This window comes from Triplophysa rosa, linkage group LG13 (assembly GCF_024868665.1).
Source record: "Triplophysa rosa linkage group LG13, Trosa_1v2, whole genome shotgun sequence".
In the NCBI taxonomy this organism is placed as follows: Eukaryota; Metazoa; Chordata; class Actinopteri; order Cypriniformes; family Nemacheilidae; genus Triplophysa; species Triplophysa rosa.
Window position 1 is genome coordinate 4,047,230 of NC_079902.1, and position 14,909 is coordinate 4,062,138.

Below are 14,909 nucleotides of genomic sequence, written 5' to 3' on the forward strand. Positions count from 1 at the left end.
AGACCCCTGAGTTTTAAGGATTAACATCTCGGGAATGTTTTTGTACAATTTAATAAAAACGTAATGTAAAATTATTCTGTGGAATATATAAATATGTACAAACCAATAATTTCATAAATTAAATACAGATTACCAAATAAATCTTAGCCTTGGGCATTTGGCACCCATGGCTGTGACACTGTAAAAACATTAATGCCCTTTAACAACATTGCTTACATGGTTTTAAATGATTTACTGTAGGTGCCCAAAACTTGTTTGGGAATAGTAAAGAATTTTCATTCAGTTTTGTATGTGAAGCTAAGACTGCATGACCTAAACGACTTCTGATTCAGATCACTTGAAGGTATGTTGCTTTGAAATCCGTTCCCAAGGCGTTTTTGGCATTACATTTATAAATCCCTGAGTTCATGAGACCTGGGTCCTGCATGACCAAATTACCCTCTTCTGTCATGTAAATTCCATTCTGCCCTGTGAAGCGATTATTTGGTACAAGTGTGGTACGTCCAGGGAGAGTCCAAGAAATGTCTGGTTTGGGTATGCCAGCAGCTATACAGTTTAAAATCACAGGAGACCCCTTTCTAACTCTTGTGACTGAAGGGGGAGCATGAGTGATTTGAGGTGGAAACACCATAATACTCACTGGATATGACAATGTTGATGATCCAAATGTGTTTGTGGCTTTGCAGGTATAAGTTCCTCTATTAAATTTCGAAGTGTCCTTAACCTGAAGTGTACCATTAAATAAATATGTCACTCTTCCAAAAACCTGAGGCTTGTCCAAGACCAGGCCATTTGGAAGAGTCCATGTAATTGCTGCCTGAGGCCACCCATCCACTGTGCATGGCATGTTTAATGTCTGTCCAAATGAAATCTTCATAGTACTAGCTGTACTTCTAATTTGAGGCTTTTGTCCAAGTTCAAAAGCGTAACGCTTTTCTGCTTGTCCAGCTATATTCTTGGCCAGGCAACGATACACGCCCTTGTCGGTGACAACTGGCCGCATGATGTGTAAAGTTCCATTTCCCAGGTAATGTGTAAACCTTTGAAGTTTCATGCCTGGGTTTACCGCTGTCCCATTGGGTAGAATCCAAACAAACTCTGGCTTTGGTTTCCCAGCTGCTCGGCACTCCAAAATGATGTCATCACCATCTGGTTTGAGAGGAAGAACCTCAATGTTTGGCACCAGAAAGCTTGGCTTTTCAGCAAGTGATGCAACTTCCAGGTCAATTGCTAGACTTGCTTCCCCTAAGTAATTTTTGGCTATGCACAAAAACCGACCTTCATCAGTTTTTCGAATGCCCCTCAGCTCAAGACTGCCATTTCTGTGGACTTGAAATCTGCCTCCCAAATATGGTGTGGCCAGTGACATACCATAGGGTGTAGTCCAGGTTACTTGTGGCTCAGGCATACCCTCAGCTTTACAGTCCAGCAGTAGTGTTTGGTAATACACAGCTAAAACTTTCTTCTCTGTTCGTCCAATTTGTCCATCGATTTTCGGCTCTTTAACCTCAACTAGAAGCTTCACATTCTTAATGTGATCTCCGGCTGGGTTCCGTGCCACACAGGCGTATTTTCCCTGGTCAGCCAAAGTCAGTTTTTTTATTATTAGAGTTCCATCATTAAGGATTTGGTATTTGACTGAAGATGAGGTTATTATCTCATTTCTTGGAGAGATCCAGATGATTGTAGGTTGTGGCACACCTGTAGCTTCACACTTTATTTCAGTTGATTTACCAAAAGTACCCCAAATGGATATCTGATCATAAGGAGATATTTGTGGTAAGTTTGGCACCACTTGTACACTTACTTTCATCGCATCTTCTCCCAGGGTGTTCTTAGCATAACATGTATAATTGCCCTCATCATTCTTTCCCATTTGTTGCAACAAAAGTGTCCCATTGCCAAAGATGATATAGCGCCGATTACGGATTCCACTGTCATCCGACTGGAGAGCATTGTTGATCATGGTGCCATCTGGGAGGCTCCATGATACCTCAGGGTCTGGAAGGCCAGAAGCTACACAGTCTACTAGGAAGTTGTCTCCATTAGCAACTCTCTTATGTTGCGTACCAGTGTTCTCTATCTTTGGTGGACTCATGAGAACTTCTACTTGGAACAGCTCCATGTCCTCACCATTTGGTCTTTGGTACATGCACAGATAATTGCCGCCATCTTTCTCAGTCAGTCTCAGAATTCTCAAAGTGCCGTTGGGGAAAGCAGTGATGTGTCTTTGTGGACTGCGAACAAATAGAAAATAAATTGTTTACACTTTTCAATGACAGTTGAACATAATTTACTAATGATTAAATGGGTTCACGAAACTCATAGTTGCAGTAATATTAGTCCTTGTCATAATAATGACTAAAGAAATTATTGTTATCAAAAAAGTATTTGAAACGGACAAATTGTTCTTGTGTTCACACTGTTACTGTATTGTCAGCAGTGGTTATTTGGGCTTTCTAGACTGAGAATGATGCTTATTTAATCTACACCACACATTGTTTGAATTACACAAGTGATGAAGTTGGCCTGCTTTGAGTTTGAGAAAGCACACACTGTGGTAATAGTGTGGGACAATAATTGCTCAGAGGAGAAAAGTGAAGCTTTTAAGGTACGTTTACATGACAACGATGTATTAAAAAAAAGAAAAAAAAACATTTAAGTTTCACGTAAACACACAATGTCAATATCAAACTGATCTTTGTTCACGCAGATCTGTCAAAACCAGTAAAATGCTGTATTATGCATGCCAGGCCAGTAATTGGTTTTTACAAAGAAATAACATGACGTCACTGTATTTACAAATTTGTGTTTTCACAGTTTACACAGAGACAATATCGGAATTGTTTAAAAACAAATAGTACTTTGAAACAAATACACTTTTGAAAGTGTTTTTAGTTCCCCAAACAGCCAGTGTTGTGTAAACGAATACATAAAACGTTTTTAGTTAAAAATGTTGATGTGAAAAAACCTCAATGACAAATAGGAGTGGGAAAAAAATCGATTCGTATATGAATATCGATTCAATCTGCTAGTGATTTAACTGATTGAACTAACTAAATTCACAAATTTCAAAAATAGTTTTTTTTAAACGTTACTAAATATAATAATGTCACGTCTTTACTGCAAGAGTGGTGCAGCACCCGGACATTTTACAGAGTGCACACCTCACGCGCAAACAGCGGAGCATACAGGAGCTGTAGAGAAAGAGAGAAAACCAAATACATTCCGCCCTGTAGGACTAAACTTCAAGATAAATTAAATACATTTTTAGGATGGTCTTTTTCTGCTCTGTGCAGTGAGTGAGCGGCAGGGAGAAATAGTGCATTCAATTTACTATACCGCAGCTGACTTGTCAGTAAGGGCAAAATAGTGTTTCCCAAAACCTGTCACTGTTTAGACTGAAGAACATGAACATACTTCTGTAAATATGCACAGTTTGTTAGCCAGATGGACGTGCTGGGTGCTCTGCACGGGCCTAATACACTAATATTGGTAAAATAACCGCCCTTTTAATGTGAGTATGATGATTTTGTCGTACGATGTGGCAGTTTGTGGAAGTTACAGTCTTTTAACATGCAGCACTAATGAGTCGTGTTTAATTACTATTATGTACTTGTTTTAATGTCTGACAGCAGAATACGTCAATGAGAATGGTTTTACTGGGCACTCAGTTGTGTTAAAATACAATATGTGACAGTTCAAAGAGTAGAAGCCAAAGTACCAACACTAGTCTGACTCTGAGCTTAACTTAAATGTGCTAATTAGTACATCAAGAATCGATTCTGAATCGAATGGTGACCCTAAGAATTGATTCTGAATCGAATCGTGAGGGACCAAACGATTCCCACCCCTGTTGACAAAGTAATGTCACCCTGACGTAAATTATCAGATAACCATATATATGCCATTATACTCTATCATTCTCTACTATTCTCTGGTTTTGTGTAGCTCAATGTCAAGGGTCATGGTTTTGATTCAGAGAGCCTACATACTCATAAAATGTGTCACCTGAATGCATTATAAGTTACTTTGGATAAAAGCATCTGCCAAATACAAAAATGTACATTTAAGAAAAAAATATTATTTTATGTAATTCATTTTTATTTTGTCAACCAACATAAGAATAAGCAATGTTCACCTATTGATCTTTATTTAAATAAGAGTTAATTATTTTTCAAACCAAATGTTATGTTTAAATACATGTACAGTATGTATAAATATGCCCCAATACCTGTAGTGATGTTCCAGCAAGATTTTAGAGGGTAGTCTCCAAACTGTGCCTCTCTGGGAGCCTGTAGACTCCGGACAGTGCAAATAAACTATGGATCCATAGGTTGCTGTAACACTGTGTTGCTGAGATAAGCCTTTCCAGGGATCTGGATCCTCTTGCCTTATGTCCATCTTCACCATTCTTTTAGCAAAGCCCACTGGGTTGGTAGCTAAACATTCATACCTCCCTGAATCAATGGGACTGGCATTCTTTATAAAAAGTGTTCCATTTGGGAAAATAAATAACCGCCTTCCAATGAACTGTGTGGCCTTCAATTGTGATCCATCAGGGAGAATCCACTTAATGAGAGGGGATGGCTCTCCTTTAGCAGTGCAATGCACATATATGCTTCTGCCAACATTTATAGATATACTCTCAGATGAAATCTCTGCAATTGTCGGCGGAAGAACTGCGACATGAATGTGGTACGTTAGTGTATCAGCCCCTGCTGCATTGCTGGCAATACACTTATAATCACCGTTACTGGAAAAATTTGCTGAGTAAACACTCAACGTTCCATTTGGAAAAAGGTATACTCTTTGGTCATGGGTACCAACATCTCGCACAAATGTCTTATCTGGAAGTATCCATGAGATCTGAGCTTCAGGCTTACCAACAGCAATACAGTCCAAGCTGACTGGTTTTCCCAAATATACAGACACATCTCTGGGCTTTAAACTCATGATTTTTGGAGGCTGAGTTTGCACAACAAGTGTAACTACCATACGGTCCGAACCAAATTTGTTTTGTGCTGTGCAGAGGTATTGGCCTCTGTCTTGCAACTGGACATTCTTTATCCTAAAAGTTCCATCTGGAAGGACTTCAAATCTTTGTCCATGTTTTGTGTTGGCCTGAATGGTCGCACCTGTAAAAAGACAGACAAAGAATCAAACTTATCAACAGAATAAATTTGACAAAAATGTGAAATAAACTTTCTAAAAAATTCAGTAATCTCTCTGATAACCACCCTGGTTTACTTTCAATTCTGTTTAAGCCTTTTTCACATTTTAAGCAATATGTTATTTGTTTAAAGAAGCTCCCATACTGTGATGTGCCCATTCCCAGAGGAATGCAAAGACTTGAGAGAGTATAACCTAAAATAAAAAATATAAAAATGTATTTGTTTGAATCTTCTATTTCTAATCAAATTTAATATTTAAATGCATGACTTCTTGACTGCGTGGTCTTCTTGATGTCACACATGTCAATGTTTATTTCAGAAATAAAGCAAAATAAAAAGAAAGCAAAATAACATTAACATGCTGTTTCTTTTTATGTTGAGTAAACCATTGTGTGCACAATTTGCACAAAAAAAGATCTTTCTGTATGTTACCATGTGTATGTGAGATAGGGTGATGGGGTAAATGAGAAAAGCCAAAGATAATAAAGGATGGACGGTAGAAAAGTTATTTTCTTTCATTCAAATGCATTTCTCTAACAAATAAGTTTTGATAAAATTAACCAACCTGTGGAAACTTTGGTCCATGATACATCAGGTTTTGGGTCCCCGGATGATTTACAGGACAGGTGCACATCTGCTTCTGCTAGAGCAGATACAGTAACAGATTCAGTTGTGATACTGGGTTTCGTGCCCCTTCGCATCAAGTTTGGAAAAGGAATAGCAGTGCTCAGTTTCTTTGCTCCAAAATGACTGTAGTGCCATCGGCCTCCAAATGGCACATTAGCTGTGGTGGGGGGTTTGCTTGTATATACCAAGACAGGTGCAGGAGTCACAGGCTTGTAGATAATTGGGAAATTTGGTGCTTGGTGAGGCTGAGGGGTGGACTGATATGTCTTTGGTTTAGAGGTAACCAACATTCCCAGCTGGGCCAGTCTATATGCATTAAGCTGTGATTGTCTGTATCTGTTTCTGAGCCTGTTGAAGAGCAAGTGGTCTCGTACACGAGACAAGGAGCTGACATGTGGAGCTATGGTCCTTGCAAAGGAAGCTGTCGCCTTCCCCAAAGCTGTGGGCTTTGCTGTCTGAGCAGTGATTTGAGGTTGATTAGTGACCCCTGTACCCCTGTGCCCTGTCTGTTGAAAATACCAAGCTTTGTTTTGGGAAGGATGGTGTCTTGATGTATGAACTGTGGGCCAGACTGGAATGCCATGGTTGTTGGCCCAGAATTGAGGTGACTGAGTGACTGAGATGTTTTTTGGTGTATTCTTTGGTATTAGCCAGGGGTGGATAGGCACATCTTGCCTCTCAGGTTGTATTCCCCAGCTATAAACTCTCTGTCTTTCTATTTTAGTTAAGGTTGGTTTCTCAGTCACATGGGCTCTTTGTGTCACTGGAGGATTGATGTTGCTGCTTAGAACTTTATGAATTGTGGTTGCTGTTATCTGCCTTGTCTTATCTTCAAGTGTCTGGCTGTTAGTTTTTAAAATGATTTCTCTGTTGTCATTTTCATACCTTTTGTTTGGTATGGGGGCAAGTGTATTAGAAACTTGTTCAGTTTCTTCCAGAGCTGTTGTAATTATGTGTTGACCTGATATGTGGTGTTTCGTCTTGCCATCAAATCTATTTATTCTGTCCTCTTTTCTCAACATTGTTTTGACTACTTTTACAGGATCTTCTGTGACTGGCAAAGCCACGCTTGCAGTGACTGGCTCATGTGGAACAGAAACTACTAAAGTCATTAAAGCTGTGGTTTCTTTGTTTTGGGTTAAAGAATAAGAGTCAGTGCTCAACACCAGACTTTTCTTTGAGAATAGAGTCAATGGGACTACAGAAGTGGGAACTGGGGTGAAATTTGGTCTTTTAGGACGTAACCTACGTAATGGAGGCCTACGGTGTCTATATGGGAATCTCCGCCTTTGGTTCCAGATAGAATTGTTGTTAGCCCTTATTTTATCCTCTATTGTGTGTTTTGCCAACTGGATTTCAGGTTCAGGTACTGTTGTTGAGTCTATGTGTTCTAAGGTCAAATCTGAAATGTTAGAATCACTTGACTTTTGTTTTGATTCCTGTGAAGTATCCTGTTTTATGTGCTCACTGAGGGGCGGCAGTTCCAGCTGTGTCACATTTAAATTCTGCACACTTGAACTTGTGCTGGCACTGCTAACTTCAACATCTGTTTTAGTTTCTTCATTTACATCCTCTAACAAAGGGGTGGTGGCTATAATCATTGTAGTGTCTGTCATTATTTTTAATGTGCTTGTCATTTCTGAACGTGTTGTAGCTGGTGTTGGTGGCATGGGTGAGACTCTTGCATTAGCTTCAGCAAGAATCTGTTCCAAGCAACTTGGGTCAACCTCTTTGACAGAGTTGTTAGGTTTCCTCACACTTACTTTGATTTTCTTCCCTTTTGCATTTTGTCGGAAAACACCACTTCTGAGTTTTCCGTCCACCCTTTGAGGTGTAAGTTCAGGAGATGGTCGTTTGATTTCTTCAAATCCCGACCCTTCGTTGTCATCAACGCCAAAGAGTGGTAATTCATGCTCAGACATTGTAATACTTCTTTGCACTTCCATTTCACCGGTTACAACAACTAGATGAGACAACATGTCTGCACCATAAAGGTTAGCTGCCAAACAACTGTACTCTCCGGCATCCTCATAAGTTACTTTTTGGATTATTAATGTGTTGTTCTGTGATACATAGACCCTTCCTTTCATGCCTGATGCTTTGAGAACCTGATGGTTTGGCAAGTACCATCTAGTCTCCACTGGCTCTGTAGAAGTTACTAAACAAGGAAGATTAAGAATGTCCCCATTTTCTATAGACATCTTTTTTCCATTTAAATCACTAGGACTCAGAAGGCGCATCCTGACTGTGAGTCTATAAGACACAATGTCCACATTAGTGTCTGTTCTCACAAAGCAATGATAAAGCCCTGAGTCTGCTATGCTTGTGTTTTTTATAACCAATCTATTATTTTCCATCGTTGCTGTATGGGAGTCAGTTTGATCCAAAGTCGATAAGTCTGGAAGCATCCACTCCACAGGCTGATGCCCTGAGCTGAGCACGCCACAGTCCAGACTGACCTCTGAGTACTCTAGTACTGTTTGAATTCTCCCTGGGGCTCCTCTTTGGATGATAGCCCAGGTGGAAATCTTATCTTCCTCATCCCCTCTTCCAATACTGTGCTTGGATACAAATGTGGAAAAGTTCATCACCAGTTTTTTTGTTGTGGTTTTGCGCCTGTTAAGTTGAAGGGTGACCCTTGGTTGTAAAAGCCAAACAGGTTCAGCCATTAAGTGTCCTTTGAGCTCTGTAAAATATGGTGAGTCCTCATTTGTGGCTTGAGAGTACTGAAAAGTAACCTTTGAAGAATTTCCAAGTCTGGTTCCTCGCTCCAAAATAGCAGGGCTCTCGTAGTAGTAGGCAACCAACCTCCACAGGTTCTGTAAAGCATCCCTGTCAATCTCACACTCCAGGAAGGTCCGCAGAGTCACATTGACAACAATCTCATCTGTTCCTTTGACTGGCTACCACATCATAGTGGTCCCTTCAACTGGACGTGTTACATCACAAGCCACATGGGCCTGATTTCCATGGCTGTCAGAGAGAATGAAGGTCAGGTGGCCTAGAGGACGTTCTAGGTCCTTAATGTACGGGGCATCTGGCTCCTGGTCTTCCCAGATGCTGCTTTCCCCAATTTTCAGTGGAGACTGGAGGGAGGGTCGGTCACAGGTGAGCTGGTTGGTTGAAAGCTGAAAGATCTGACTGTTGTTCAGGGATTGTGGTGAGGCACATTCAGCACAGTTGCCACTATCTGCAGAATCACGGTCCTTTTTGCGCTTAATAACTCCTGGAAAGAGAGAATATTTCAGAAAGCAACTTTGCTTTGTTCACCATGTAGTTCTTTGCAGAATTGTACTCATTCAACCTCAAATGTCATGTAACAATACTATGCATCCAAGACATAGTAGATGACAAATGAAACAATTTTGAAAAAAATATGCATGAACACTTTCTCATGGGGTGGTAAAAATAATTTCAATGGTTTGAAAATACAATCAAAGAAGTTTCACCTTCATGGTTTTTGTCCCACTCCAAAAGCCACTGTAAGTGGCAGTCACATGTCCATGGATTTCTGTGTAGGGAGAGAACCTCTAGCTTGCTGAAGTGTTGCAGAGTACCAGGCAGCAGGTATTCCAGTTGGTTGTCTGCCAGATGCAGGTGCCGGAGACCTGAGGTCCAAAATGTGCCCAGAACTGACACAGTAATAAATGTTTGTGGGTGGAGGTCTCGTAATCGGTTCGCTTCCAGTTGCAGTAGCTTTAATGAGGTGAGTCCATTAAAGGAAAATGGCTCAATAAAGTCAATGAGGTTGTGGTCTAGGTGCAGTCGTACGAGACTAGTCAGGCCCTCAAACAAGCTTGGGTCTACTCTTTTCAGTTTGTTGTAGCTTAACTTAAGTATCTGTGGCAATAAAGAACAAAAATTACACCAAATATATTTTATGTCAGCAGAGACAATGAAACACTACAGTACAATAGATGCTTAATGCACTCATAAACCTTTTTTAGGAATGTACCTGAAGGGAACGGAGATGGTAAAAGGATCCTGAAGACACAGAGGCAATGTCATTTCCATGAAGCATAAGCATTTCCAGTTGCCGCAGATTTGCAAAATCTGAAGACCCAATATTTCCAATGCTGTTATAGCTTTACAGTAGACAAAGTAATTTTGTGAGTCGCAGAGTAATCATAAGAATTTCAAATATATTGTATGCAATACTGCTGGTTAATGTAACTTATACCATTGGATTTCAATTGTTGTTTTAGGTTATCTTGTTCATTTGCACATTTTTAAGTATGGTTAAGAGTCAAAGCTTTTTGGGAGTGGGACCACTGCATGTTTATGTTTTCTTTGTAATATGACAGCTTGGTCTGTTAGCTGAAAGCTTTCAGTAAAACATCTTACCCTAGGTTGAGCCTTTCTGTGTCTTTGGGTATGTTGCGTGGGGCAGAGGGGAAGTGACGGAAGGTACAGTGGACCTCCTTAGGGTTGGGGCAACTGCAGGACCTCGGACATGCATACAGGCATGATGGCAAAATTAGCAGCAGGGAAAAAGCTGCCAACTTTAGGAGAGCAGGTACACCCACAAGAGCCATGTCCCTCTTATGCCATTATCTGATTTGAGACCAGTAAGAGAAAAGAAGAGTTGTTCTGCAACAATTTGTTAACATAGTATAACATTGTTAACAATCAAATAACTGTAATATTATAGTTTTTAAATTAATATTGTATCAAAGTTAATAATAACTTACAATGCAAACAGTAAGTCACTGTACATTTTGAGTTAAGTACATTTAGTTGTTAAGTATGTTTACAGCTGTCTGTAAGGGAAAGAGCACACAAATTCAATTACAGGTGAACAGACTTTATTCTACAGACACACGGAGTGAAATGATCAGGTTATCGGCGGGAGGAAGTCAGTTGTGGAACAGCAGTCTGGTCAGACTCCACCCGAAGGGAAGGCTCAACTCGGAGGCACGAAAGAACCCTTAGGCGAACGTATACCGGTCCAGTCCCAACTCTGGTGACCGAGGGAGGGTGAAGAATCGGGGTGCCTGGTCGCTGGATGCCCGGGTGACAAGTGCTGATCCAGGGTACAACTGAGAGAAAATAAGGTGGCCAGAAAAACAAACAAAACCCCGGAGCCTGGGCAGACAAAAAACCGAAAGAGTTAATGTTTCAAAAAAAAGGAAAAAACAATCCACACCCACTGGAATGACCGGGAAGACAATAATCCACAAATAGAAAAATAATCCAAGCAGGTAAAAACATAGACGAGACGAGGTACTCACTAGGAAAAGAATCTAAGTCAAGACAAAACAAGAGGCAACTATACCGGTACGGTGTTCACATGAAATGACGATCGCACACAGGGGAAAAAAACTAGGAGACATAAATAGGTTGACGTAAACGAGAACCAGGTGAGAGAAATAAGCATTAATTATGGGGAACGAGTGAAGAGGCGAGAAGGGCGGGGCACATACACACAGACAATGAGAGTAGCGGCACACAAAACAAAACCACACACAGAGAGAGAAAAGCAGGCGGCTAACCCAGAGACCCAACAGTACTCCCCCTCCCACGAGCGCCCCCTGGCGTCCTAGGAGGAGGCTCACCTCGTCTCCGATGGAGGTCCTCGATCAACGAACGGTCCAGAACGTCCCGAGAAGGCACCCAACTTCTCTCCTCTGTGCCATAGCCCTCCCAGTCCACAAGATACTGGAATCCCCTACCACGGCAACGCACGTCAAGTAGTCTCCTGACGGAGTAAGTAGGAGAGCCGTCCACGAGACGAGGCGGGGGGGGTGGGTGATGCGAGATGTTGAGATGGGTTGAAATGAGAAGACATCACAGGTTTGACCCGGGAGACGTGGAAAACCGGGTGAACCCGACCCAGGGCGGTGGGAAGCCTGAGTCTGACCACCACTGGGTTAACCACCTTGGTGATGCAGTATGGCCCAATGAACCTGGGTGCCAACTTACGAGAGGGCGCCCGGAGAGGGAGGTCCTTGGAGGACAGCCATACCCGCTGACCACACACATAGGTAGGAGGAGAAGATTGGTGACGATCGGCTGCTGCCTTGGTGCGTCTGGAAGTATGGGCCAGAGCCCCTCTGGCCTTCTGCCAGGTGCGACGGCAACGCTGGATGAAAGCCAGAGCAGACGGGACCGCAGCATCGGGTTCCTGTGAGGGAAACAGAGGTGGGTTATAACCAACTGAACATTCAAAGGGGGACAAACCTGAAGCAGCCGACGGGTGAGAATTGTGGGCATATTCGACCCACGAGAGTTGCTGGCACCAAGAACTCGGGTTGGTTAATGTCAGACAGCGGAGCATTCTACCAAGATCCTGGTTGGCCCACTCACATTGCCCGTTGGTCTGGGGGTGAAAGCCAGAGGACAGACTAGCTGAGGCCCCAATCTGTCTGCAGAATTCCTTCCAGAACCGGGAGGAGAACTGCGGCCCCCTATCGGAGACCACGTCGACCGGCAGGCCATGAAGAAGGAAGACATGGTCAAACAGCAGTTGAGCAGTCTCCCGGGATGAGGGAAGCTTGGGAAGGGGAATAAAATGGACTGCTTTGGAGAAGCGATCCACCACAGTGAGAATCACTGTGTTACCTACCGAAAGGGGAAGCCCTGTGACAAAATCAAGGGCGATGTGAGACCAGGGGCGGGAGGGGATGGGAAGCGGACGAAGCAGACCAGCAGCAGGACGATTACCGGGCTTGGTTTAAGCGCATGTCGGGCAGGCCAACACGAACTGTCTGACATCCGGAACCAATGACGGCCACCAAAAACGCTGACGGACGGCAGCCCGCATTCCCCGAATGCCTGGATGGCAAGTCAGTCTGGACGAGTGCCCCCACCGGAGGACTTCAGGACGCAGCGCAGCCGGCACCAGCAGTCTGCCCGCTGGACACTTCTTCGGCACTTGCACCCCTCGGCCAGCCTCCTCTACCCGTCGTTCGATGCCCCAAGAGATCGTCCAGACCACCACCTCTTTAGGGAGGATGGCATCGGCCGAAAACTCCCCCTCTGGTGGCTCGAACAGAAGGGAGAGCGCATCAGGTTTGATGTTCTTAGACCCAGGCCGGAACGAGAGGGTGAAGTTAAACCGGCCGAAAAAAAGTGACCAGCGAGCCTGACGTGAGCTCAGCCTCTTGGCTGAACGGATGTACTCAAGGTTCTTGTGGTCCGTCCAGACCAAGAAGGGCTGAGCTGATCCCTCCAGCCAGTGACGCCACTCACCCAAGGCCAACTTGACCGCCAACAACTCCCTGTTACCGATGTCGTAGTTACGCTCCGTTGGGCTGAGCCGAAGGGAGAAGAAGGCGCAAGGATGCACTTTCCCATCGATAGCAGATCGCTGAGATAAGACTGCGCCAACCCCGACATCCGATGCATCTACATCAACAATGAACTGGAGGTCAGGATCTGGAACAGTCAAGACAGGAGCAGAGATAAAACGGGACTTTAATTTATCAAAGACCTCCTGAGCCTTCTGATTCCACCTGAAGAAAACCTTAGTGGAGGTTAATGCTGTGAGCGGTGCAGCAACCTGACCAAAGTTCCTGATGAATCGCCGGTAGAAGTTGGCGAAACCCAGGAAGCGCTGCAAGGCCTTACGGGAGTCGGGGGTGGTCCATTCGGCGACAGCCTTTACCTTAGCGGGATCAGCTTGTATACCCTCAGTGGATATTATGTGGCCAAGGAACGAAACTGACTCGGCATGGAATTCGCACTTCTCCGCCTTGACAAAAAGTTGGTTCTCGAGTAGACGCTGGAGGACCCGCCTAACGTGTTGGGCATGTACCTGGAGAGAAGGGGAGAATATCAGAATGTCGTCCAGATACACAAAGACAAACAGATTAACCATGTCACCCAGAATGCTATTAATGAGGCCCTGGAAGACGGCAGGGGCATTGGTGAGACCAAACGGAAGCACCGTATATTCATAATGTCCCGTGGGCGTGTTAAACGCCGTCTTCCACTCATCTCCCTCTCGGATGCGCACAAGGTGGTAGGCATTGCGGAGGTCTAACTTGGTGAAGACCTTGGCTCCCTGCAAGAGTTCAAAGGCAGAAGACATTAAAGGTAGGGGGTACCTGTTCTTAACGGTAATGTCGTTCAAACCTCGATAATCAATACAAGGGCGCAGGGAGCCATCCTTCTTCTGGACGAAGAAGAAGCCAGCACCGGCAGGAGAGGAGGAGTGACGGATGAGCCCAGACTGGAGAGAATCACGAATGTACTGGTCCATGGCCTCTCTTTCAGGACCAGATAGGGAAAACAGGCGACCCTTAGGCGGAGAAGTGCCCGGGAGCAGATCAATGGCACAGTCGTAGGGGCGATGCGGAGGCAGAGAGGTGGCTCGGGACATGCTGAAGACAGCACGAAGATCGTGGTATTCCACCGGAACACCGGTAAGGTCCGCAGGATCCACCTGCAGAAGACAAGAAACAGAGGCAGGAGAGGGAGCAGAACCAAGACAAGATACAAAACAAGAAGGGCTCCAAATTAAAACTGAATTGCTGGCCCAATTCACATGAGGATTGTGCTGTACAAACCAAGGATGCCCCAAAATAATAGGGTTGTTGGGGGATTCGAGAATGTACAGCACAATGCTTTCGCAGTGGTTGCCAGAAATAAAAAGACTTACTCTAGGGGTGGAGTGAGTGATGGTGGAGAGTGGAGTGCCATCCAGCGACCGGGCAGAAATGGGGACAGAGAGTGGAATAAAAGGGATCTTCCAACGTTGAGCGGTGACACCATCAATGAAGTTGCCCTCGGCCCCTGTATCCAACAGAGCACTGTCGGAGTGAGTGACCCCCTGGAAGATTAGTCGGAACGGTAGTTGAGTGCGGGAGGAATGGGAAAAAGAACAAGGTATAGCGCCCACCAGAATCCCCCGCTCTACTGGTGGGCCCCGGCTTTTAAAGGGCATTTGGTGGCAAAGTGACCAGGCCTGCCACAGTAGAGGCAGAGGCCCTGAGCAAGACGTAGCTGCTTCTGCTGAGGAGTGAGACGAAGGCGGCCCAACTGCATCGGCTCAACTCCCACCGGAAGAGTAGTTGTGGCCTCGGCCACGGAAGCATCGGTCCCAGGCCAGGAAGAAGGGGCATGGCGGCGCCGGCGGCGGAGATCCAGAAGACCCTCTACCCGGAG

General features: G+C 44.2%; 1 protein-coding gene across 3 annotated transcripts; it reads right to left on the reverse strand.

Moving 5' to 3' along the window:
• Nucleotides 1-34: 34 nt before the first annotated feature.
• si:ch211-159i8.4 (matrix-remodeling-associated protein 5) lies at nucleotides 35-14,701 on the reverse strand. Of its 3 annotated transcripts, none has more exons than XM_057349027.1 (6): nucleotides 10,146-14,701; nucleotides 9,757-9,886; nucleotides 9,251-9,641; nucleotides 5,740-9,027; nucleotides 4,235-5,138; nucleotides 35-2,237 (listed from the first exon to the last, which is right to left on the reverse strand). In XM_057349027.1, the coding sequence occupies exon 1, from the start codon at nucleotides 14,686-14,688 to the stop codon at nucleotides 12,475-12,477; it is 2,214 nt and encodes a 737-aa protein (XP_057205010.1). In that variant the 5' UTR covers nucleotides 14,689-14,701; the 3' UTR covers nucleotides 35-2,237; nucleotides 4,235-5,138; nucleotides 5,740-9,027; nucleotides 9,251-9,641; nucleotides 9,757-9,886; nucleotides 10,146-12,474. The 3 variants fall into 3 exon arrangements, with proteins under 3 accessions (XP_057205010.1, XP_057205009.1, XP_057205008.1); XM_057349026.1 differs by having other exon boundaries at nucleotides 9,757-9,854; nucleotides 10,146-12,460; XM_057349025.1 differs by having other exon boundaries at nucleotides 10,146-12,460.
• Between the last annotated feature and the right edge of the window lie 208 nt (nucleotides 14,702-14,909).

Bases quoted from the DNA above. Each gene is read 5' to 3' on its own strand.
- si:ch211-159i8.4 (XM_057349026.1), bottom strand. From the start codon at position 8,470: ATGGCTGAACCTGTTTGGCTTTTACAACCAAGGGTCACCCTTCAACTT. The intron at 5,139-5,739 runs GTTGGTTAATTT...GTCTTTTTACAG, and splicing joins ATGGACCAAAGTTTCCACAG to GTGCGACCATTCAGGCCAAC. The intron at 2,238-4,234 runs GTATTGGGGCAT...ATTTGTTCGCAG, and splicing joins TTGCTGGAACATCACTACAG to TCCACAAAGACACATCACTG.